The 25,923-nt window shown below is 42.6% G+C and overlaps 1 protein-coding gene across 2 annotated transcripts in view; it reads left to right on the top strand.

Moving 5' to 3' along the window:
• ABCC3 (ATP binding cassette subfamily C member 3) overlaps nt 1–25,923 on the top strand; it is a 50,096-nt gene that overhangs the window by 19,320 nt on the left and 4,853 nt on the right. Inside the window, exons 6-26 of one of the 2 annotated variants that reach the window (XM_061377159.1) lie at nt 557–618; nt 1,808–1,939; nt 6,231–6,449; nt 8,737–8,914; nt 9,442–9,603; nt 10,721–10,813; nt 12,054–12,257; nt 13,455–13,601; nt 14,006–14,093; nt 15,095–15,161; nt 16,788–16,914; nt 17,262–17,438; nt 18,288–18,455; nt 19,183–19,366; nt 20,193–20,298; nt 20,921–21,074; nt 22,391–22,598; nt 23,235–23,545; nt 24,252–24,451; nt 24,548–24,674; nt 25,398–25,499. In XM_061377159.1, coding sequence (XP_061233143.1) covers nt 557–618; nt 1,808–1,939; nt 6,231–6,449; nt 8,737–8,914; nt 9,442–9,603; nt 10,721–10,813; nt 12,054–12,257; nt 13,455–13,601; nt 14,006–14,093; nt 15,095–15,161; nt 16,788–16,914; nt 17,262–17,438; nt 18,288–18,455; nt 19,183–19,366; nt 20,193–20,298; nt 20,921–21,074; nt 22,391–22,598; nt 23,235–23,545; nt 24,252–24,451; nt 24,548–24,674; nt 25,398–25,499 — 3,216 coding nt within the window. Of the gene's footprint in view, nt 1–556; nt 619–1,807; nt 1,940–6,230; nt 6,450–8,736; nt 8,915–9,441; nt 9,604–10,720; nt 10,814–12,053; nt 12,258–13,454; nt 13,602–14,005; nt 14,094–15,094; nt 15,162–16,771; nt 16,915–17,261; nt 17,439–18,287; nt 18,456–19,182; nt 19,367–20,192; nt 20,299–20,920; nt 21,075–22,390; nt 22,599–23,234; nt 23,546–24,251; nt 24,452–24,547; nt 24,675–25,397; nt 25,500–25,923 lie in introns of those variants that run through there. The other variant, XM_061377160.1, reaches the window with a different exon arrangement.

Raw genomic sequence — 25,923 nt, 5'->3', positions numbered from 1 at the left:
CTTTAGATTACATTTATGAACATTGAAGTGCAATAGGAATTATTTCAAGAGTTGGTTTTGTGGAGATGCCGGTCTGCTTGCTTAACATTCATTTAGAGTTAGCTAAAGTCTCTAAGGGTTATCTTAATAAATGAGTTATATATGTATTGAGAATAGACATGTAAAAACATTAATAACAGAAGGTATTAGTGGTGTCACAGGTTAAATTTCTTTTCCAATTCATAAAATGGTGTCTGTGATTGGATTTGTGTTTGAACAGAGCTGAGAGAGAAGCTGAGTTTGTTTCTTAAAATGAACATTTCAGGAACTATAGAATGACATTTCACTTTAAGTGTGGTTTAAAGGCAATATATAAAGCAATTTTTAAAGACGAAGACATGGGAAATTAAAGAAATCAACTTGATGTCTTGTTAGGACCTAAGTACATACATGTGATACACCATATAATATACCAAAACTGATCAAAGTAGACTGTTGTCTTATTAAAGTAATGGTAAATGTCTTGCTTTATTTATTTTGGTGTTTGGTTTTCTTTTCCCCCATAACTTTATTATAGAATCCATGTCCGGAGTTAACTTCAGGCTTCCTCTCAAGATTGACATTTTGGTGGTTTACAAGGTAAGCTTCACTTTTCAAGCTGTTGGACAGCTGACACCCCCAAACTCTACTTGTGATGTATGTTACACAGCGTTAGCAACACAGAGATTTTTCCTCTGACAGCAGCTGAAGTTGGATGCTCTTTCATCCACAGTGGTGTCAGCACTTCTTGCAGTTGCCTTTTCAGAAACAGCTTTTGGAGTGCTCATACTGCTCAAACTTCTTCGCTGAGCAGTAGTGGCAACAACTGTGGCATACTAATAGGGTATAGAGCCTGCTTGTTCTTCCTGCGTGCTGGAGTATAACCTAAAACAGGATGTAAGGCTGTTCCCCAAGATTAACTAATGCAACCTTTCACCCACCTGAGAATGCATTTTGTTTGCTGTTGAGGTTGAGGGTGAATGCTCTTTTATAAGGATGTTTTCTGTGCAAGAGGGAAAGTAAAAGGGTTATGTATGCAAATGATTGCCACCAACTGGTACTGCTATCAAAAAGCATGTGTATTAAAGATGGAAATTTGAGATAGGGCTTACTACTACTCCATGATAAAGAGGTGGAACAGCTGTCAAAGGTCATGTTAAGATCCAGTTTTTCCACAGTGGTTGAGGGTGTTGAGATCTTCATTCTTCCATCTGTGCAACTTTATTGTCCTAGCAACAGCCCTGTAAGGGTTTTTTTAAGTGAGAGTGAGATCTTTCTAAACGTCAGAGTTTTGAACTCTCGGCTTCTCCATTGAGATTCTTGGCAATTACATGTTTGCATCCCTTGACAAAATTCCTGTCACAGTTGAGGAACTGTAGTTTTCAGAGAAATCTGGTTTTCCTTTAACTTACATGAGCTCCTCTTTTGCATTTTGTTCACCTCTGACAGTTATTCCAGATAGACTTAATTTATTTTCACTTCTAAAGCTTCACAAGTTCATTTAAATGCTTCTGGTGGTTGGTTTTTATTGTCCTATCTTTTTTCCTGAAGTGATGTTTTCAATCAAATATATGTAAGCAGATCAAGGCACTGTCCTTTCTTTAGTTGCAAGCTTCAAATAAGGAACAAAGGGAGATGGGTGTATAAGATGAACAAAGGGTGTAATTATCACCCGTTCTGTGGAGAAGTATCTTCATGCTTTTGTTAGCTTAATAGTCCCAGAGTTACTAGCAATGCTTTAAGTTCTGTTGGCTAAACTGAATCGGACTGTTTTCCTCCATATGTGCAGCATGGCAATTCTTGGGTACAAAAGGCCCCTTGAAGATAAAGATTTGTGGTCGCTGAATGAAGATGATACTTCAAAAGTTATTGTGCAGCAACTAACTAAAGAGTGGGACAAAGAGAAAGCAATGTGCAAAGAGTAAGTATACAACCAAGTCTGCAAACAGATTGATCTGAGTCATCTCAACATTAAATAAGCTGCTCGTCTCTGAAAATAAGGCAACTAAAAACGGCACCTGCCTCTTCAACCTGTCTGTTCTTCCTTCAAGTTAACAGTCAAATTGGCCTATTTTAATATGCCAAGGCAGAGGAAATCAGGCTCTGGGGCTTGTGTACCACTGACACACTTTTTAGCTAGGTGCTTAAAGTCTGCATGTGCAGGTAGTGCCATTTCCCATGTGGAGAAGGGATGAAAATGCATAAGCAGTAGGGATTGAGTTGGTTGGATTGCAGAAAATTAACATTTTTAATCACTGAGCTGGTAGATGTCTAACCCCATAATTGCATCCCTCCTGGGCATGTTAGAGCACAACTTCTAGGCACTGTAAACCAAAAGGGATTCCTCATCATTGCTATCATGAGGTTTTTGGCCTATTTTTAGCCTTAAGGCTCTTAAGAGTGAGCAGCTCTTGAAGAGTGAGCAACTCTTCACTTCCGAGCAGTAAAGACAGGAAACTTGACACATGTGAAAGGCAGGAGGGCAGGAGATATCATAGAATCATAGAATAGTTAGGGTTGGAAAGGACCTTAAGATCAACAAGTTCCAACGCCCCTGCCATGGGCAGGGACACCTCACTCTAAACCATCTCACCCAAGGCCTCGTCCAACCTGGCCTTGAACACTGCCAGGGATGGAGCATTCACAACTTCCCTGGGCAACCCATTCCAGTGCCTCACCACCCTAACAGGAAAGAATTTCCTCCTTATATCAAATCTAAACTTCCCCTGTTTAAGTTTGAACCCGTTACCCCTTGTCCTATCACTACAGTCCCTAATGAAGAGTCTATCTCCAGCATCCCTGTAGGCCCCCTATATGCTTTGATTGCTGAGGCCCTACTAATGTTGCCTAGAAAGCTAGCAGCAAAACTCTCATAGTTTCTGATGGAAACGGGGAGGGTCAGAACTTGCATATGGTTACATCCATGCTGGAGAGGATATCCTTTTTATTGCACGTTCTGTCCTAATTTAATCTTCAGAAATTATCTATTGTGCAACTGTATTTCCTTCTCCCATTGGTTAGTGTCCAAAACGTTTCCAAACAAATAGATGTGCTAATAGAGTGTTTCAAATGAAAAATGTCAATAAGGAGGAGGCCTGCACTTCCATTTCCTTTCATTGTGGAGATTTTTTCTCCATGTGGAGGCTTTCCTCTGTTCTCTTCAGTGCGTGTCCTTGCCAAATTGGAAATACCCTATTATGTGATAATATTAGGAGAGGGTTGTAAGGTTCTTGGCAAGGCTAAATATGATTTGGAGAGTTCCACTTCACAGCTCAGATCTGAAAGGTTTCCAGCACTAACACCAGCAGCTTGTCCCCCAGTGCTCGGTGTGTAGGTGCTTTGTGGTCTTACACTTCAGGTTTTTATTGTTCGCTTAACGTCTCTATTTTTACGGCATGGAATAACGTGTATTGTCTGGGCCCTGCTCTTTTTGTGCAGACATAAATCTCACTCCCCTCAGGCTTTTACTATAGTAAGAGCACAGCCCTTGTGCAGAAGTGCCAGGGGTCCAGGAAAACTTTTGCTAGGAAACCAGAAACCATGCCTGGAGTTTTGTCGTGGGATTCATTGTGTTTTGGAAGTGATTCATACAAACTGGGGCCAGTTGGCAATGAATTAAACTGTAAATGCTGGCTTGTATTTAGCTCAGGTAAAAGTGTGTGGTGACTGCATTAATGATTCTAAGGTGGGGAAAAGAGCAAAAACAAAGCCAATCCCTGTACTCCATATTGCTGGGTTTCATGTAACACTAAAAGCTTCATGGCTCAGCTTATTCCTCAATTACAAGTAGGTATTCTCAATTACTTCATGTCAAATAACATTAGTGATAGTTGCTTGGCAGCCATTGGAAATACTTATTTTAACTCATTAAAGCTGCTCTGAGCAGGTTTTTATGACATTAAAAACGCTATGTCAAGCTGTACACATATTGCAAGTGTCATGGAAAATATTTGCAGTGTACGTAATAGTAATTTCTTTTAACATACTTGATCAGTTGCAACTCTGGGATAGGAAAAGCTTTCAAGTTATTGCATGGTAATGATTAGCACACTTCTATTGTTCCTAAACCTATAAACCCTTTTTTGCTTCACAGCTGTCTTGTGAATTACTGTTTAATAATTGCTAATAATTCATTTGCCACTAATGAGTAACAGGAGAGCTCAGTGTGGATTTAAGTTGTTATAAAGCATGCAAAGAGTGGGTTTTTTTTTTTTCCTTTGCTCTCTTTGCATGTATGGCAGAGGTCTCTACTCACTCATTTTACTGATAAATGCAGTTGCTTCTGAGAAAGGGCCGTGCTGGATGGAGAAGGGAGATCTGGAACCCATTTTGCCTCATTTTTAGTTAGCTTCAGATTTTAAAGACTACGCTTATGAAGACGAATAGAAGATGCAGAGCCTTGTCATCGCCATTGAGAGGGCTGTGTGTTTTCCCATGAGATAATTGCCGTCTACTATCTGCCCTGCTATAAATAATGGAAACCAGGCACATGCTTTTTGCTTTGATAAAAAGCTGGGTGTGAGCGGTCCCACACGCTGCTGAAAACCTGACCTCACCTAGCTACCGGTAGTAAACACTGGAAGTGCATTTTCTCCCTTTGGGATTTTATACTGCAAGAGAACTGTTGCGTTGCTGTTAGCTCACTGTAATAAACCTTTTTAATAGCACAAAGCTAAGGGCAAGTATTGTTTCCTCAAGTCCTTCAATGAGTTTAACAGTCTTGGTTGCTAGAAAAATAAGGCTTTGCTCATAAACTGTCCAGGTTTGATCTGGAAGGACAAAGACAGCAGTGTTTGTTCATGTCTGGGAGGGGGTTAGTAGAAATAAATGTCTGGTTTAGGTTCTCCCCCTGCCCTTAAACCTTATTGCGAAGAAATCGGGATTTGTGAGTGCCTTTGTTTTGAAAGGATATGAACAAGTTCCTACCTGTGGACTGTTAGCCACAGTGATGGCTTTGAATGCTCACAAGCTGTTGGAATGATTTGACTCTGCAGCCAGCCAGCTCCAAGAAATCTGCACTCTTTATGAAGAATCATAAATCCAACCTCACTCGGTTGTACTTACAAGTTATTCTTCAAATGCCTTCTTGTAAATGCTCACTGTTCCTAGGCTGTCTCTTCCATCTGTCACTTCTTATAAGGCTTATGTGCCCCAGACTCATTTCCTTCTCCCTGCTCCACCTTGACTTAACCTTCCTGGCTGACATTCAGGAAATTGTTCTTGAGGTCCCTCAGCCCCCAAGAAACAACAGCAGTTTGGTGTTTGCTGGTGGAAAAGCTGCTCCTTGAGAGCAAATCATAGAGGAAATAATTTCCCACACATCCCCTCTTTATTGATGTGCAACAGAAGTCAGTCACCTAAACCCCATTAGGTGCTTCCAGAAAACCTACCTGAAGCCCTGGAGAGCAGCATGGACTGTTTGGTCCATTTTTCATCAAAGAGCTTTGCAGAAGAGGTTACTTTTGTTGTCTTGTTTTGCCAGTGAAGAAAGAGAGGCACGAAGTAAGAAAGGGACACAGCCAAACAGTGTTTAAATGCTTAAATTGTCGTCTGAGTAAAACTTGGGCACCTAACCCCAAAGTTTTTGTCCTGGAGGAACCTCAGTCAGCCATGGCCCAGGTGGCTCAGCTTTGGAGGTGCTATGGTTTGTAATCTCTCAAGTTTCCAGGAATGCAAAGCTCTATTTAGAGAGGGCTGTGTCTGCATCCTCTCTTAGCTTGGCATGTAATTCAATGCTTGTCTCTCCAAAGGGATTCAGGCTAGTAGCTGTGTCATCAGATAAGGCTAAAGTGTTAGTACAGCTACTAATTGAGTAACAAATACAGTCTGGAAAGAATAGATGTGGGTGCCTTTTGAGGTATGTAAATAACAACTGTTAGAGAATTCCTTTACAAGAAATTGGTGATTCACGGTCAACTCTATCCTCTGCTAAATGAATTCAAGCCTTCATCTCCTATTCCTTTAGGCCATGTTCTCATCCCATGGTGATTGATTTTCTGGCCTAGGGAGTGCGCTTTGTAAGTACGGCAGAAAAAGAATACTCATTTCACAAGAGGGGCTATCTCTGAGCACATCTAGATCTTGTTGAAAGCCTTGCTGTTCATCAGTAGCGGAGCAAAGAAAGGAGCAGACTTTTAGATGCTACTGCAGTGCTCTACACATAGGGCAGTGACATTGTCAGCCGTCTCTAATTGCTAGTTTCATTCCTCTAGGAAGGAAGATGTGACATATATGAAGAAATCTAACAATGTGCTGAATCACATTGGTGATGGTCCGGAGGAAGCAGAAGTTCTGATCAGAGACAAAAAGCACAATAGAAAACCTTCCTTTCTCAAAGCTTTGTTGAGGACCTTTGGGCCATATTTCTTAATCGGTTCCTTCTTCAAGCTGATACAAGACCTGCTTTCTTTCGTCAACCCTCAGCTGTTAAGGTTGGTTCACTGCATGTGTAGTTTCTATGCATAACCCTATGGAGGCTTAGCTTTGGCACGAAGTATTTGTTTTTCAAATGCATAGCTAGCTTCCCCTCACAGTGCTGCATGTGTGTGCTCCCTCACCTTCCCACCAAACTGCCTGAAAACAGGAGTTCTTTATTGTGGACTGAGCTCTAAATTGGGCAAGCTTCACTGAAGCAGTGATTCATAAATCACCCATCACCAACAGACAGCTTTGAATTACAAATTACCTGTTGCTCTGTGCAGCAATCCAAAGCAGTTTCTCCCCATGTCTAAAGGATTACTTGTGAAATCAAAGCGAAGCACTGCTTGTTGGATCCAGTAGTCTCTGTACGTCTGATACCCACATGTGTTACCCACAGGGGTGGTGGCTGCAGCTGTAGCATGACTTGATGTACAGATGAAGTGTGGTGCTCAAGTATGTGGTGCTTTGGCCTTGATGTTGTAATCTGGGAAAGCTTTTTGCACCATTTAGATGAGTTCATGTGTTCTCAGTTGTGCACAGCAATGGGAATGTGTGAGGCACAGTTGCAGTCAATTTCCATGTGAAAGTAAATTGTGGTTCTATTAGAAAGAAAGAGAGCAATCTTGACAAAGTGGTGCGTCCTCAGATGCTCCTTGTATGAGAAACATCCATACCTCCCATCTCCAGGGGAGACCAGTTGCTCAGCCTGATCCATAATGGAATTTGCGTGATCCCCGCATTTTTTTTCTCTGTTAGCATTATCCCTCAAGTGAGAAACTCACCACATAATCATTAACTAAGAAAAAAACAGTGGAAATGCCAGCATTTCTCCCAAACAGTTATTTTCCCAGTTTTAAATCAATGGAAAAGCACATAGTCCTGTTAATGCATGGCAGAGGAATGAAGGTTGGATGAACCACAGGTAGATGTGGGGAAGGGAGAAAGAAAGGGCCCTGCTCCTATATGAGTGTCTCTTAAAATAGCACCGGTGTGGATCTGTGTTCTGAGATCATGTTGTTCTGTGGGTAGTTTGTGACATGCCCAGAAATATGCTAAGCAGAGGGTCCAATCCAGCATGGTGACATTTAATAGCTTACAGTCTGTCTTCTCCTGGAGTCCCTCGTGAAGAGGGGGCAGCTGGCTTCCTCCTGGGAACACATTAAGTATGATCTATTCTGGGAATTTCTCAACTCTGCCTAAATTCCTGGGTACGTTGTCACCGGTATCTCAAGGCGTTTGATGGGGAATTTCTTCTCAAGGCTAAATTCCTGCAGCCTTGGAAAATGCACTGCTACTGGTAAGAGAAAATGAAGCAGCCATGGCTGTGTGGCATATTGCATGTAGACAGTTTTATGTTTCTAAAACGATTGCTGAATCCCATGCTGGGCCTGTGAGGGAGAGGTTTTCCTGAAGCTGTCCACTTACAGCATGAACTGGTGCAGTGCAGAAGGAATATCTCTATGGGATGTAAGAAGAAAGATGTACCAGGCTCATGCTTCTAATGCAAGGCTTTGGAGCCTGAACTGTAGCTTCCAGATGTATTTTCCCCCGGCTGGTTATTTGAACCATGGAGTCAAATCTTTGTTCCTCCCATATTTTAACCGTCCAATACTCTGGTCAGGAGGCTGAAATCACCAGTGTGATTTTTGAGTACACTGGACATTGCCATATGTTGTCTTCCTTGTGTGACAGTGTGCAGGGAGAGCAGCTGTGTGCAGTAAGAAATGGCTTATTAATAAAAGATGACACACCAGTTTAACAGTACCAAAAAAGGAGGAATGAAGAACTCTTTATGCATCCATCCAGGAGGATGTCTTTTAATCTAGCTTCTTTTTATGGGAAAACACCCCAGGCAGAAGCACTTGGGCTGCTCGAAAAAGATTTGGGTAAGAAGCTGGTTTCGCCTGCTTTACTACACAGTCCTGCTGTGTCCTATCATTCACCTCTTGCCCTGGGGGGCTGCCTATCCAAGCTCAGACAGTGAGCCATGTGTCTAAACGCTGGATCTCGGGGGAAACCCTGAAGTATTTCATTTTCTCCAGCCTCATTTCCAAATGGACTTACTCACTGGCAAAGCCTGGGGTTTTACTGCTGGATCTTTGCAATGTTGTTTGAGTGAGATCGTAACTCAGCTTGCATCCTGGAGAGCTGTTTACTTTCTGTGGTTAGAGAGAGGATGTGGCACGATGCCACAGTTGAGAGAAGCTGTGTGATGTCCCATGAAACTTGCTGCATGTGTTTTATTTTTGTTTCTTTTTTCTTTTCCTTCCCCAATCTCCTGGAAAAAAAAAACCCCAGTGCATTAATTGGCTTCATTAAGAACAAAGATGCCCCAGCCTGGTGGGGGTTTGTGATTGCTGCTTTGATGTTTATCTGTGCTGTGCTGCAGACACTCATACTTCACCAGCATTTCCAGTACTGCTTTGTTACTGGGATGCGGCTGAGAACTGGGATCACTGGAGTGATATACCGAAAGGTAAGACTGGAATTGTTTCATGGGCTGGAGGATCAGTGTATAAGCCAAGCAAGTGGCCTCTATTCTGAAATACTCAGAGAAGAGCAGGCATATTGAAGAATAGCCTCCTGGAATAGAAAATATTGGGGGTTTGGTGAGATTTTTAGGAGTACCTCTATCATACCTTATGGAATTTTCTAGTGACCAGCAATTTAATGTTGGTTGATCACCAGCCATATCACAGGCATCTGCTGGTTCACTTTAACTATTCAGAAACGGGATCCAGGAGAATAACATGTCTGTGCTATGGGTTGGTTAGATGCAACTAGGTATTCTTCACAGTGCTGCACACTGCTTGAGATAGAGTGAACCATTTCATGAAGCCTTGTTCTTTGGAGAATGTGAATTGATATAGATGTGAATTATTTTATTCTTGCTGGGAAAGCACATGCTGGGGAGTGTCTTTTGATAATAATGGGGGATTTCTCCTCTGTGTTTCTCCACATGTATCAGGATTGTGAAACTACTGAGTCTCTCTTCTTTCTCAGTCCTTAGTCATCACAAACTCAGCAAAGCGCTCATCTACTGTTGGGGAAATCGTCAACTTGATGTCAGTGGATGCCCAGCGGTTCATGGACCTGATGACTTTCCTGAACATGCTGTGGTCTGCACCGCTCCAGATATTCCTGGCTTTGTATTTCCTCTGGCAGGTACAGACATTGGGACATTTTTCTTCAACATTTGTCTGAATGATATGCAAGCTTTTTGTGGTGGTGCTGTTAATTTGACCCTTTCCTGCTGGTTTTGGTTCTGGGGGGGTTTCTTAGAAGCTTACTTCTCTGCCCACTTGTAAAATAGCTTGCAGTGGTGTACACCCTTCATCTTTTACTTACTATGTTCATCTGGTAAGGAAGATAAGGCATTTGAAGGCTTTATGTCTCCTCTGTCCCTACCATGCTTTGATAGGATCAGTCTTGGACTCATCGCAGCATTCATAGTAGTTGATACAAGTGAGAGCTTGAAGGAAATGGTCTGAAAAGCAAACCAAACAGAAAACCAACCCTGGCCATGAGAAATGTAAGCCATATATAAGATTATATCACACCATATAAAGGAGTTTTGTGCGAAGCAACATGAAACAAATCTCACCTGGAATAACCATCATTTTTCCTTTGCAACAGTGAAGTTGGTTTATTCCAGGTTCAGTTTGAGGGCTGCCTTTCAGCCTTCAAATGTTTCTATGCAATTAATCTGATTTCACTGCATAAACAGTAGCACCAGCTTAACCATATTGATTTCGATTTGAAAGCCATTAAGCTGCAGCAGCTTTATGAGTTACTACTCTGCTGGTGGGATGAACTAGCAGTTTGTATGCATTTACTTGTGCTGAGGGTACTGGGTTAATTCAGTAATTGCAGTTCCTGAGGTCAGAGTGAAGTCAATGGAAAAACTCCTTCTGTGTGGCTTATTTGTTCCCTTTCTACATTTGCTCAATAGAATCGTAGAAACACATGATCAATAGGTCTATATTTCTGTTAGTTCAGACTTACTTTGCCCTCCCACTGGGAACAACTTACAGGTAAATCACAAACCAGTCTGCTGTTACCAATACGAGCACAATAATAATTCAAGATGGATGCTGTCATATTTTTCTGTCTCCTCCTCGTACCTGTTCTGTAGACTCAGAACACTTCACTGGGAGGAGTTCAACTTGTCTATGTAAGACATTGATTTCTGTTTCTGTAACCTGCTGTTGTTTTCATGTTTGCCATAGGGAAGAGCAGCACTTGGGTACAACAACAACTTACCTTTTTTCTTTCAATCAAGACTTTAGGGCCTTCTGTGCTGGCAGGAGTTGCTGTGATGGTTTTACTTATCCCGTTTAACTCTGCAATAGCAATGAAAACCAGAGCATTCCAGGTAAGGTACCAGCAGAGACGGTGATGTTACCTGAATTGGCAGCTGTGCTATGAGAAGTTAAGGCATCAGTGGTTGTCTTGGCTGTTAATGAGCTGCCATTTGCAGTTTACTTATGAGTAAGATCTTACTAATATATTTAATAACTGTATCTTCTCAGTTAGGTTTTCCATAGTGAATTGAATGCTGTTTAAGGGAAAGGTGTGGTGTTGAGTCAGTGGCTCTGGAGCAGCTTCTGGGATTAGCAAATCTCTTTGTCTCCATATCCCTTTGGCTGGGAGCTCCTTCTAGGAGCATCTAGAGAAAAAGGAAATAAATGCTGTTCTTTAAGCTGTGAATGACTGTTTTCAGAGATGGGAGCTGAAACCTGGCAGCATGGGTTTTATGCTAATAGCCAGTGTTGATTTTTTGCTGCTACTGATCTGGGCTAAAGTTGAATTAGTGTCTTAAGGTAAAAGGAGCCTTTATTCCTTTCTTTGTAGTCTCTAGTCAAGGAAGGCTGAAAAAACCAATATAATAGTGCCCTCTGGCTTTGTGCTAGAAAAAAGTAGTAAGTGGCTTGTGCTGTCCAGCCTATCAGTGACTCTATGGAAGATTTGTTAAATCTTCTGTTGATGTATAAAGGTAAAAGTTGGAAAACAAATACAAATTATGACATTTAAGCTATTATTACATGCCTTAAAGAGACGTCCAGACTTCCCACTAAATCTCTTTGATGCTGTCACATTAGTATTAACATTCCTTTTCTCCCTTGCCCATTATAAGATCTGCAGAGCTGCTTAACTTGGCCTGCATATGTGTGAATGCAGGTTTTCTGTCTATACAGCTGAGCAGGGACTTTTTATGTTGTTTAAATAAGCATGAAGCACTGTATTCTAATGTGTAGGAACAAAAATAAGCTAGGAGTAACCACAATTGTCAAGGGATACCCCAAGAAATACAGCTATGCATATTAGGAAAATCAAAGGAAGAAGCAGAGTAGTATTTTTGTGAAGTGCCTGAATCCTTCTTTAAGGTGGCTTTGAAAGCATAATAGTGAAGATAAGGGGAAAGCTTTTGTACTCTGGTTTCGGATTACTTTGGAGGTATAGACTTGCACAGTAATACTGAGAGCAGTCTGTCTTTGTTCAGTTATCTTGTGCATCCTCTTTAGAAATAGCCCAAGGACCATCACTGTGAGACAACGCATGGAAAACTCTCTTCTCCTGTGACACTTTGTCTCCTGTGTTTACTAATAACCTAGGTGGAACAAATGCGATACAAAGACTCCCGCATTAAGTTAATGAATGAGATTCTGGGTGGCATAAAAGTGCTGAAGCTCTATGCTTGGGAGCCATCATTCTCAGAGAAGGTTTTGGAGATACGAAAGAATGAGCTGCGAGTCCTCAAAAAATCTGCCTACCTCAATTCTTTGTCCAACTTTGCATGGATCAGCGCACCATTCCTGGTAAATGGAATTTGCATGGACAAGTGCATCCGTGAAGGAGAAGTGTGGGGCTTTCTGCTTGCTAAATGTACATAGGAATAAAATGTAAATACTATTAAAAACCCCCTCATATTCACATGCTTTGACGCAAAGTTCCCTGTTCTCCAGAGCCTCTCTGTTAATCGGTATTAAAGTATTTCTTGATAAAGCCTGCCAGTGGAAGCTGGGAACTGCTGTCACTGGAGAATTTCCAGCCACTTCAGAATACTTGCCATAACAAATTGAAACTAGAATTTGAAAGCTCAGAGATATCTGTGCATAGCCAAAATAGCACGAAGAAATCAATTGAGTCAATCAGGACAACGTCTGCCTTTAGCTCTCTTCTACCTTTTATGTTACAGTGCTCTGCTTGTGTTAGTGGGAGGGGGATTTGCTACATTATTCTACCTAAATTCTAAATTATTCTATCTAAAACCAAGACTGATTTATGTAAAAAAATAAAGCCCAAATAATACATTGCCAATTCTGAAATGCGTTTTTCCTCAATTTTTCTCTTTCCCTCTGTTTTCCGCTTCATCCCTTTTCCAGAATGGGTAACAAAAGCATTCAGATAAGTGCTTTGTCAAAAATATTCCTAGTTTTTAAGACTGAAGGCCCAACCCTGCAGAAATATTCTTAATGGCTTCAAGATCCTGCTTCTTTCATGTTTCCTTAAATGAGCTTCCTAAAATACACATCCTCATTCCTGCTCACCGTTAGTTTACTGCATAGGATGGTCGTGAATGGTCCCTGTCGTACAGGGAACCAGCAAAAAACCTGGATTTTACTCCCTTTCCTACTGATCAGTAAGCCTTGTTTGCTTAGCCTGCAGTTAACAATGGGAAAATTCGGTTGGGTGAGGTTGGAAATGCAGCCAAACCACAGCCAGATAACAGCTTCTCATTTGTATTTACCCGAGCTCTGTAGTTCGCCTCTTGAATCTCCAACTGAATGTAGCCATTAGTAATCCAAAAGCTATTTTATTCCACATGCCCTTTTTTGTATCGACTTGCTCATGTGACTTGTCATTCTTCAAGCACGTTGAAAAGGTCAGAAAGGGAGAATTTGCCTGATTTTGTTGTTGATACTTTTATTGCAAAGATGCCTATCAGGCTTGACTGCGTCTGAAAATGTCAGAATATTACACATCTCACAGCAAACTCATTTTCTGGCTTTCAGGTGGCGTTGACAACATTTGCTGTGTATGTCTCAGTGGATGACAAGAATATCCTGGATGCAGAAAAGGCTTTTGTCTCCCTTTCCTTGTTTAACATCCTAAAGTTTCCCCTCAGTATGCTTCCACAAGTCATCAGCAACATTGCACAGGTAAGGAGGATCTGGTACAGAAGTTGTTTGCAACAGCTTGAACAAAAAGAGCCTCCGATGTCCCTGGTTTCCAGCATGCAGAGATCCCTTGCATCTGCCTGTGAGCTGGTTTTCTTTCTGATACCCTTTCTCTGCCGCTGCCCTGCATTGGGAAGCCTGGCTGCTGAGTGAGCTCTTGCCTGTGTGAATTTTGCTTTGCTCAGATGAACTCAGCTTGGGCTGAGAAATTTCACCATTTAAAAGCCTGAATTTCACCATCAGACTGATGGCAGGGAAGGGATGAGTCACCACTGAGGAAGCCCAGGGGTGAAAGCTGAAGCCATTCTGCATGCGTTCTTTTTCAGTAGTAAGAGCATTAAATCCCCATGAAAAGAATGACAAAATAACTCGCACTCTTTTCTTAGACAAGTGTTTCCCTAAAGAGAATTCAGCAGTTCCTGAGTCATGATGAACTTGATCCGAATTCTGTGGAAACAAAAGTGATTGCACCAGGTAAAGACATCAGTATTTCTCTACACTGTGCTAATACAATAAACCTTCTGTGTTTGGTTTGGACTGGTTGAGGTCTGAAAAAAGGCAAAAACGAATAACAATAATAATCTTGGTTTTAATGAAAAGAAATTGCTGCTTTGAAAAGTACATGTTTGCTGTTCAGACTATGTGGAAACTGCAGAAGTTGCTGCCTGTTTTTGAGCTTTGAGCTGAGTCACTGGGCCGAGTTTGCATCTGCAATGTATTGGATGCTAACAGCACTGAATAGTGAAGTGCATCCACTGACTAGGGACAGCAAGACCTGTTCAAACCTTTCACGCTGCACAAATGCTCAGGACCATTGTGAACAGTTTTGATTTCTTCTTATGGAAACAGTATCCCAAAACAAATGAGAAAACCAGGCGGTCTCCAAAAGATGTGTTCTCATGTAATACACTTTGCTGATACTGTGGTTTGAAACTTGTGTGTGATGCCATAGAGAAGGAGGGATGGTTGTGTGGCTGTCATGCAGATGCTGTGCTACATCACCCCACCAGGAGGTAAAGAAAGCCTGCAGATCTGTAACTTGTTAGTGTGGCAAGAAAAAAGCTGCTCAGAGGGAAATTTTATCAGATACATTAAAGCCAACAGCATGCAGTAGTCTCCTACCAACTTGAAAGGGGGTTCTAAAGTGAAGTTGTGCTGACAGTTGGACAGGGATTCTGAGCAGCAAATGATGAGACCAGCATCACCAGGGCAAGGTAAAGAGGGCAGATTTTGAGCTCCATAGGTCTGTAAGCTCCAGTCTATAGCTTAAGCTGCAATCAGTTATTTTCACTCTTAAGAAGCCTGTCTTGTGACCCACAGTCATGAGACTGTGCTTCCCATGCCAGTAGAAATGGGAACTGCAGTGTACATGAAACACCCAGAAATAAAGATTCTTCTGTCTGCTGGTTCCTCAGCCGTACTGTTCTGTATAATACATTTCCTGCCTTCTCTATTATTGTGTTTTTGTCATACAGGCAATGCCATCAGTGTAACAAATGCATCATTCAGCTGGGGAAAGGAGCTGAAGCCATCTCTGAAAGAGTAAGATACCTTTATGCAGTTGCAGTGCAACGTCTACCTGCTTCCTGGTTTCTGGCTTCTGGGCAGTCTCTTTGAAAGATGCTTAGTAATACCTGCAGCTTGCTTCTGGAAGAGGTTATTTCCACACATCACATGTGCCTCTCTTCTGCCTTTAAAACACTGAGCTAATCCTCATGCCTCATGGTATTTAGGCTTTACAGAACAGTTTTGTAAGGCATTAACTCCACAGCAGTAGCATAAAATAGTTACCTGTTAAAGGACAGAAAGGCTGCATAAGTTTCTTAAATAGACAGTTTTTTTGAACTAAAGTGTTGAACAAATCAAACTCATCTCCTGAATTATGGGGACAGTTGGGATGTTGGGATTTGGACTTGGGTGTGCCATCAGTCGTCTGTTCTAAGCCTCTTGTGGCAGACTCATCCCTCTGGCTGTAGATGGACCATTTCCAAACTAAGGGGGTGCACATATTGCTCATTGGCCAGTTTGAATGAATAAAAACGAATCAAATGCCTGGAAGCAAATACTTCCTTATGTTAGGTTTTGTTATCAGATTAAAATCACAGAAACCTGAGAAGTATTCTTGGAATGCTCAGTGTGAGGAGCTCGTGCTGCCGTGCTGAGTGTATTATGTCAACAGGTTTTATATACATGGGTAACTTGCAAGCAAGGTGCTTGGAGTTCAAAGCAGCCAGTTTCATCCGTGCAACCCTATCTGCAGCCAGGCTTACTTCAGTGTGCTGGGGTTTACATCAGAAAGAACTACGTGTCTTTAGCTCAAATTGTCAGCCATTTGGGCCTAAAAGTTACCTGGTGACTTAGTAAAGTAAAACTCAGAGGAAAAGAATAATGGAAAAGATTAAAAATTGTAGTGATTTTGAGGCTTTCTGTTTCGAATTTTTCCTTAAAACAAGCAAAGGAACAAACAGAAACCCTCTTTCACTGTTCAAAACATCAACTAACTGCTTGGTGAGAATCTGTGCAAGAATTAAAGCCCTAGTTCTGCATCACAAACATAAGTCTGGCTTGATCTCATTAGTGAAAGGCATTTTGATGGCAAGGAGACTGTGTCCATCAGTCATTTCTGTATCAGTTCACCTTCAAAACCAGGACCTTCAAGAACACAGTGGGGGAAACAATAAAGGATTTTAACTGAGAAAGTTTTGTTTTTCTTGTGTTGTTCTGAACCCTGTTACTAGCACTGGGAACAGGGTGCTGAAGTGACTTGAACATTTTTAGATGGGATGCGTTCATCCACTACTTTTGTACAATTGGTCTTGGTTTTAAAATCAAAACCCAAACGGCTTCTGGAAGATGTCTGCTATCAAAATGCCTATTAACCCTGTTTGACTTGCTGATGAACTGAGAGGACACAGCACAGGGGCTTGCTATCAATCCTGCCTCTTTAACAACCAACAGGATAGATTAATGCTGGGTTTCTATTTACCCCTGCAGTTCTGGTTACAGTTGATTGTACGCAAGAAAAGGAAGAGAAGACCAGCGACCAAGCTATGCTTGCTATATCCAGTCAGGCTGATTTGTCACTGCCTATTTCAGCCCTGGTTTAAAGACCCATAATGTCTGTAGTAAACTAATGTTTAATTAATTTCCAGCCTGTTTCCTCCACAGTATAAATCTGTTGGTCCCCAGTGGTGCTTTGGTTGCTGTTGTTGGCCATGTTGGCTGTGGGAAGTCTTCTCTGGTGTCTGCTCTCCTGGGTGAAATGGAAAAGCTGGAAGGAGAAGTGGCTGTCAAGGTTGGTATTGTTTATGATGCCATTTAATGATGGTATGGAAATGTGCTGCTTATGCCTGCCATTGCTTATAGTGCGTATCAGGCTAGAGAGGGAATTCTCCTTGCTCCTGTGGCAGCTTGTCTGTGTGTTTATTTGGGCTTTGGCCACACCTATTCAGTTGTGTTTTATATGGAATAACTTTCCCAATTCTATCATCTATACATGTACATGTAGTACATATGTATGTATGATGTGAATGTATATCAAGCAGGAGCTGTATGTATGTGCTGCAGATCTTAATCTGAGTTGTAAGCATGAATTGCTGGTTGTTACAAGCCACAGGTTTCCTTTCTCCCTCCTTGTTGTAGGGTTCTGTTGCTTATGTGCCCCAACAAGCCTGGATCCAGAATGCCACACTGAAAGATAACATTTTGTTTGGCCAAGCTCCTAATGAACAAAAGTACCAAAACATCCTGGAGGCCTGTGCTTTGAAAACTGACCTGGAAGTGCTGCCAGGAGGAGACCAGACTGAGATAGGAGAGAAGGTAACCTATCTGAATAGGTAATTTAAGTCAGACCTGCTTGGTGATTCCTGTTCTAGCTGAAGAGAGAGTCAAATCAGCACATGATATCGTTTGATCTGTACAGTAGCATCCCTGCTGCAATCAACACTGAAACACGCAAAGCAGTTTTGTGCAACGCAGTTGGACTTAAACTTGTTCCTGACTTTAAGCGTGTGTTCATGCTCTGACACATAATTGCACATCTAGTCCTGGAAGATCAGAGCATCTTCCATTTGTTGTCCAATTGTAAAGGTGCATCTGTCCAGAATATGTAAAGCCCTTCCTTTTCCTACAGGGATAAAAAGGGAGGTAACACATGGCATGCTTCAAGTGAAAAAGTGATATGATCATCCCTTAGCACCTCATTTTAATGAGAAACTTTTACATCTGTGATACCAACAGAGATTATTTCTTTCTCATAGGCCACTAAATTTGAGATAGATTCCAGGATATGGGGTGGATATGTGGATTTGTATGTAAGGATTTGTATATAAGGAAGATGTTCCAGGTGCTGCAGCCCTGCTTTGAATGTTTGCATTTTACGTCCTGTTTGATGGTCTTCCTTTTTATAGCTCTGTGTTTTAACAGCTCTCTTTAGGAGCTTATTAAGCAAGAGGCTTATTCCATCTCCAGATTGCTGGGTGAGTGGAAGTTTGGCAGTGAACAAACAGATTTAGAGGCGTTCTGTTCCCGTCTCTGGCTCTGAGTGGGTTATTCTCTTCAGCATCTTATGTTTCGATTTAGCATCTGAGTGTTTGACTGGGTGAGAGCCATGGCAAGTCATAGCTGCTGTTGTGTGACGTGTTTTGTTCTCTCCTCTCTTCCCTCCAGGGCATCAACCTCTCTGGTGGCCAGAGGCAGCGAGTGAGCCTGGCTCGTGCAGTGTACAGCAACTCTGACATTTACCTCTTGGATGATCCTCTCTCTGCTGTGGACTCGCATGTTGCGAAGCACATCTTTGACAAAGTTATTGGTCCGGATGGGGTACTTAAAGGAAAGGTAAGCTGGCGTTTAGATCCTCTTGAAAACACACACAGATGCTGATGGGTAACAGGAAAGCTGTTCCACCACTGAGGCTGGAAGCGCCGAATCATTCCTGTGTTCCATTGGCAATGCAGGCACCTCTTCCCCACAACTCAGACTGCAGTGAGCTGCTATTCAGGCATGCCCAGAAGTGATGTGATCTAGTCACAACGTGTAGAGGCAGAAACTTGGTCTGTCTTTTAAGATCCCTACCGTAAGATCTCCAAGAACAAGGCATTTGCAGAAACCTGCAAAGGTTGTCAGCATAGTACTGCCTGTTGGTACTTGGAGGCAGTGCAGAGGAAGTTGTCACAGCTTGCTGATTTTACAGAGGTCTTTGGCAGCCTGCAGTCAGATTGCAGGCTCTTTGGTTCCCTTTTACTCCTGTTATGATCTTCTCAGACTATCTCAGAGCTCCAAAGGGAAGGGCTGCAATGAAAATCAGCGTAAGGGAGAAGGGGAATAATCATTCAGTTGGTTTACTTCCCCCCATGGTTATATCAGCAAGCAGTTGAAAGTAGTGTGAGTTCTTGTGCATGTTTCCAAGCTAGTCTGGCTAAAAGGGACATTGTATTTCCCCTGGCATTTCACCTTGACACAATAACTCACCCCCTGTCCCAAAGACGTGGTAATATTTGGCTTGCTGAGTAGTTCACCACAGTGACAACTAAGAGATGCGGGCTTTTTCTCTTTCCCTTTCCAGACCCGAATTCTGGTGACCCATGGCATCAGCTTCCTGCCTCAGGTGGACCACATCGTTGTCCTGGGAGATGGCAAAATCTCCGAAATGGGATCTTACCAAGACCTTCTGAAACAGAACAAGGCCTTTGCCGAATTCCTGCGGAATTATTCCCTTGATGAGGACATCGAAGAGGACGAACCAACAGGTACAGAGCTGCTTTTTCTTAAAACGTGTCTTTTTCTCTCAACCAGATTATAGGTATTTTCTCTGTATAAAGGGGCCCCTGCTTTCATGACAACCTGGCATTTGCCTTTCTGCCCTGCTACGAAAATCATTGTCTATGGCCAGGTCTGTGTTATTGAGAAACGTTTCCACAGATTTCTTTAAAATCATGAAATATTGAAAGTTAGCAATTTATTTTACAATTGACAAAGTCAAGCTCAGCAGGAAAATGGAGTGGCCAAGAACGAACTGTACTTGCTGTCAAAGGGGCTGCACAGAGTATGGTATTTTAACTCTGCGTGCTGCTGTTGTTTTTCATATAGTGAGGTTGAAATGAGATTTTAATCTTGGTTACTTTTCAGCTTGGTTTTATTCTGATGAAATAATAGAAGACAAGAACATTTCAGTAAATGTTTCCTCTGTGTGAGAGTGTTCCCATGCTCTTTGATTGCAGCACTGCTCCAGACAGGCAGGGGGGAACATGTATGGTATCTTGTAGCAGCAGCAGAGGCTTGCAGTAGTTCCTGCATGACTCCCCCATCCCAAGATCATGCCTTAATACTAATGCTTAACATTGCTGATGCTCTAAATGAATGTGATGTATATTCATTTGTCAGCAGCCAGTCTGCCTTATAAGATCTTTACAATTCAGTTAGGAGAAGTGATGTAAGCAAAACTATTGGCAAGTTTATGCACTATGATTTTCCTGCTATGGAATGGGTTTTCATGACTGTCGCTTTGCATGGCCACCTCTTTTCTGTGCTGTCTGCTTTATTCAGCAGAAGCTGAGGCGAGATCTTGTTTTGCAGTGCTGGAGGAGGAGGAAGTCCTGTTAGCTGAAGACACCCTCAGCATCCACACCGATCTGGCAGATAATGAACCAGTGACAAACGAGGTCCGCAAACAGTTCCTTAGGTAAACATGAGGTTCATGTGTGTGTGTCTGGGGTGAAACACATCTGAAAGATGTCATTCACGTGTGGCTTCTCAGTGGGGCTTTAGTTTCCTCTTATAAATACACTGTTTTGGTGCCCTTTTGAAAATAAATGTGAAAGAACGTGCAAAGAAGATCAAACATCTACTCCTGCAGTCCAGTGCCCTAAAGCAACTGTGGTTTTTGGTAACACCACTGCATGTATGAACCCACACAACAATTAACTGCTGGGAGTTGCATATAAACCCTTTGCATTGTGCCTTTCCATTGATAAGTGTTTATAACCATACCCATAGATGCTGTCCAGCTACTGTTGATGTCAAAACAGAGAAGATCAGGGATTAGTTTTGAAATGTCTTGTCTTGTGATGAAGCCTCTAAAGGCCTTTACTAAAAAGTACCTTTGTTGGGTACCATGCTTCAGGCATCATTGAGCATCACTGAACATTCAGAGGGGTGGTACAAGCACCTATGGCTGTGAGTGAGGCTGGCATGGGAGCTCAGCAGAGGAGCTGGGAATAAGTCCAATGTGCTGCATCTCATTCGTGGTGTAGCACTGCCAAAATATGCCCTTTTTCTCCTAATGACTCTTGCGTTTTACCCAGGGAGCTTAGTGTCATATCTTCTGAGGGAGGAGAATGTCCTAACAAGATGTCAACGAAACGAAGAATCTGTGAAAAGAAGCCAGCAGAGCCTCCTCTGCCAAGAAAAAACCCGAACGAGAAACTTATTCAGGCTGAAACAGCTGAAACGGGAAGGGTATGGTTTGATTCCCCACTCCTTTCTCCTGCATTCTTTTCTGGTTTATTTCTACATTTGCTCCAGTTCTGTTAAATGTATTGTATAAATCACGGCTGCAGGCTTTAGGCATTAATCTGGTGGCCACAGATCATTAAAATCTGGGATTTTGGCAGAGGTTTCTGCACCTGGCAAGGGCCATGTACTTAGGGAAAAGGGGAAAATATCCCTTCCAGCTCCTGCCACAGTTGCCTGATCCCGTGTCTCTGTGCTCTGTCAGCCCTGCTTTGTGCTGCAGAGCTTTCAGCACTGTTGGTTTTAAACCCGTTTGGCTGCTGTTGAGTCCAGCTGCAGCACAGGCTGTTTGATGAACCGCAGCAGTGGGTTATAGGAGCCAGCTGCCTGCTGTGTGCCAGCGGGTCTGGTCTGCCTAAAGGATACCTGCCACCCCATCTTTGAGAGCATTTTATAGGTACAAAAGAAGGCTGTACTCTTCCCAAACAGGGCCAGGGGGGTTGAAATGGGAGCAGGGAAAAAGAGAGAAGGAATTAAAAGAAGATGGGAATACCAAAGTCAAAGAAAGAGCAGGAGGTTTTGTTAAAGAAACCCCCTTCCCTCTGCTTCAGAAAGCTGTTTCCTGTTGAGCCTGATGTACATGGTCCATGGCACAGACATCTAATTAACTGTTTCTGTGGATTATTTTAGCTTACAAAGTCCCTAATCAACAACACTTGTTCCTTTAATTATTCCTTCTCATGGGTTTGGGGCTTTTATAAGACTTGGTTTTGTCCTGAGTCTCTGTCTCCTTTTGCTTCTCTGCCTTTTTGCACTACCTCAGAGACAGCATCTTTACTTTTTGCCAGCAGCATCATCTGTTTATGTTCCTGTTGGGGCGCACCAGCATTTGGTACCTCAGTTAAGCTGCTGCAAAGACACCTGAATGGAGGCACATTCAGCACTTTTCTGTAAATAGGCCACTTAAAATAGTCTTGAGCTCGATAGCCTGCCAAGTTGCTTCTTTTGCCTGAAAAACTTGGCTCCTGTTCTCGTTACATCTTTTCTTACTTTTTTTCATAGTCTTAAAAACTAGACCCCTACAAAACTAACAAAACACCTCAAAATGGAGGAAAGGGGATTTCAGAGGCGTTTCTGACTTGTTTTCAGTGTCATTACCCTCACGTGGAGCTCCCATGGATGAACTGTTGCCTGGGGGGTGTTAGGGCTTGGGGCCGTTTTGAATTTAGCAGTTCCTCTGGTGAAGAATTTGTGTCTTTCACACTGTTTACAGTCCTGATTGTGTAAGTTGTACAAACCGGTTGTGCTGTGTGATTTTGCAGGTAAAGCTAACGGTGTTCTGGCAATACATGAAGGCTGTCGGCCCTGTCATTTCTTTAGTGATATGTTTCCTATACTGCTGTCAAAATGCTGCTGCCATTGGGGCCAACGTGTGGCTCAGCGACTGGACCAATGAGCCCGTGATAAATGGGTCTCAGCACAACACAGCCATGCGAATCGGGGTCTACGCTGCCTTGGGCCTCTTGCAAGGTGAGGCCAGATGAAATCACAATGTCTCAATGTTTAGTAAGGAGGAATTACATGGGGAAGCCATGGCACCAGTTGCTGTGGCCCTGAATTGGCCCCCAGATCCTATGCTCAGAAAGGGGAGTAATGTAACCTGGACCTACAGCGTCTGAGCTCAGCCCAACACCTGTAATTTTGTTGTGAAGCCTTTGGAGGGGGTAAGATGGAAGCTTGAGAGAGGTTAAGTTGGAAAGAAAACATGCTAATATAGGTGCGGAAGAGACTGAAGGGTTGGGGTGAAGTTGTAGCATTAGGACTTCATGGAGGCTTGTGGAAAGCAGAGGGAAGATGGTTGTGCATCCGTCTAATGTGGACAGCATAGTGAAATCCTACAGGACATGTTCCTGTAGGGACAGCATGGTGAAATCCTACAGGATATGTTCTTGTAGGAACAGCATGGTGAAATCCTACAGGACCTGTTCCTGTGCTTTAGGCAGCAGTGACTGCAATGCTGTAGTGCTGATGTGCATGGTAAGAGAAGGGTGGGCAGGGAATATGATCAAGCAAAACAAGCTTCTATCACAACAAACTGCAGCGAGTCAGAGCTGTGATTGGGAACATCATGTTCACCTGTTAACACATCTCCTCTTCATGTGTTAGGCCTTATAGTACTCATCAGCTCCTTCACCCTGGCCATGGGAGGCATTAATGCAGCCCGGTCCCTGCATGCTGCCCTGCTGGAGAACAAATTTCACACCCCACAGTCCTTCTATGACACCACTCCCACCGGCCGCATCATCAACCGCTTCTCAAAGGACATCTATGTGATCGATGAAGTGATCCCACCGACCATCCTCATGTTCCTCGGAACCCTCTTCACCTCTCTATCGACGATGATTGTAATTATAGGAAGTACTCCGCTCTTCGCTGTGGTTATAGTTCCACTTGCAATTCTGTACTTCTTTGTTCAGGTAACTGGAAAAATATCTGGCTGCCATTGCGATGATCCTCACTGCATTGATCGTGTTTCTTTTTAGGAACAAACGACATGAATTTGAGGGGAAATTGAAGTATCTGCAGTAATAACATATTGGTGTAAACAGAACATCCTTCTCTCAGAAAAATGTCCTGAGAGATGTGACCATGGAATAACTCTTTTTTTGCTCTTAAGTAAAAACAAGTAAGCCGACTGCTAGAGGCAGAGCCATAGTGCACTTCAGGATATTGAAGTGTGTATATATTTGACATACTGACAAATGCTTAAGGTGGTGAGGAGTTAAAGTGTTGAAAATAGAAAGCATCAATTTTATTGATTTCTGAGCAAAAATGAAGCTTATTTTCTAGAGTGTAAATAGAGACCTGATAATGGAGGTGCAGATTTGTGCTTCATCATCTTGAAAAATGAGGCTCTTACAAATGGGTTCATTATTTTAGGCTATATGAACTAAATTGAAAGTGACATGAAGAAATTCTACTTACAGTCTATAGAAACTGCAGTTACCCAACTCTGCTGTGAAGTGGAGCCAAGATAGCTTTCTTGAAATTCTTAGCATAGAGAATATTTGAGGGGATTGAAGTGCATCAGTAACAATCTCCTTTAAATCCTTAACCTAACAAATTCTTCACTGTTAATTAAAGCGTTTCATGTTTCCTTCCATTTTCTCCCCAAAACGGCAGCGGTTCTACGTAGCTACCTCCCGCCAGCTGAAGCGCCTGGAGTCCATAAGCAGATCTCCCATCTACTCCCACTTCTCAGAAACAATATCAGGGGCCAGTGTCATCAGAGCCTACGGCAGAGTGAAGTCCTTCATAGAAATCAGTGACCTGAGGATGGATGAAAATCAGAAGAGTTACTATCCTGGCATAGTATCAAACAGGTAAAAAGGCATATAATATCTTGTTTCCACTTAGAGCATCCCTAACTGGTCCAAGGGACCATTTAACCACTCTGCTTTAATCTGCCTTTCTCCCAGGTGGCTGGGCATTCGAGTTGAATTTGTGGGGAACTGTATTGTCCTTTTCGCTGCCCTTTTTGCTGTGATCGGTAAAAACAGCCTGAATGCTGGCTTGGTAGGACTTTCAGTATCGTATGCGTTACAGGTATGTGGTACAGCTTTCTGTTTGTTGATGGGTTTGCACTGTTGTGGATGGTCTGGATATATGGGCAGTCATTTAAGTCTATTAAAGCTGAAGTTAATAAGGAAATCATAAAATGAGTTGTGGGGCATCTGTAAACAATAGAGACTTACACTGAATGCTGACAGACCATTAGCAAGCTCTCCTGCAGCAGGATTTCAGGGCACTTTGGGAGCATTGAGGTTGTGCTGCACCCCAGTATCCCCAGCAGCAGCATGGAAACTCAGGAAGTGTGAGGTGCACCCACCAAGAACAGGTCGTTTGAGCAGTATGGGCTTAATGTGTCCTGCATCATGCCTGTTAGGTGTGATCAGTGTGTCCAGGTAATCACAGGCAGATCAATAGGGCTCATAAATAGGCAAGATAAAGGGTACTCACCCAAGCTGTGGGCAGTTTAGCAGATTTAATGGCCTCAGTGTTCCAGTGAGACCCATGACTATTGCTTCCAACCAGCTTTTTTGAGGGCCAATTGTTAAATCATCATGGGTTGCAGAAGCTTCTTCACCTGAGCACTTGATTCTCTGTAGATTTCTTGTCCCAGTAATGGTACTAATGTCAATGCAAAGGTAATTATTCCATTTGTAATATAAATGTTAATCCATGTAATAGCAGTGTGGTTTTGTTGTTGTTATTATTAAACCTGTTCTTCCGTTGTGGGTGATACTTTTGCTCCTTGTCTTCTCCAAGGTGACCTTGTCTCTGAATTGGATGGTCCGAATGACTTCTGAACTTGAGACTAACATTGTGGCTGTTGAAAGAATAAAAGAGTACTCAGAAACTGAAACAGAGGTCAGCTACCGAGCATCAAGCATGCTCACCATCAAGTGGGGTGAAATTTTAATGCCCACATTTACATGGTCTCTCTTTAGACTCTTGAGACAATTCCTGCTCTGAGAGTGTTCTCATTCAACCTGAACAAATGTCACACTCTGAACTGTAATTTATGCTATCGCAGCTCCAAATTATTACTGTCCTTATGCAGCCTGCGCTCAGCATCTCATTTGCTGCTATTGTGAGTGGCTATAGCACAAGAGAGATGAGTTTCACCACCAGAATATTGCTCCCATTGGGTTTGAAGCGTTTGATGCATAGCCCTACCTGCATTGATGGGGCTGTGATCCTGCTAGTGGGCACAGCTGCAGTGCAGCTGTCAGGCTGTGCACATGTTTTCAGTAGTATTTCTATTTAATCAGCGTAATCAGTCCTCATCTCC

Source organism: Neopsephotus bourkii, unplaced genomic scaffold, assembly GCF_033783945.1.
Source record: "Neopsephotus bourkii isolate Nb327-2 ecotype Australia unplaced genomic scaffold, CSIRO-AGI_Nbou_v1 NB_1749, whole genome shotgun sequence".
In the NCBI taxonomy this organism is placed as follows: domain Eukaryota; kingdom Metazoa; phylum Chordata; class Aves; order Psittaciformes; family Psittacidae; genus Neopsephotus; species Neopsephotus bourkii.
This window is presented reverse-complemented; position numbering and strand designations above follow the sequence as displayed.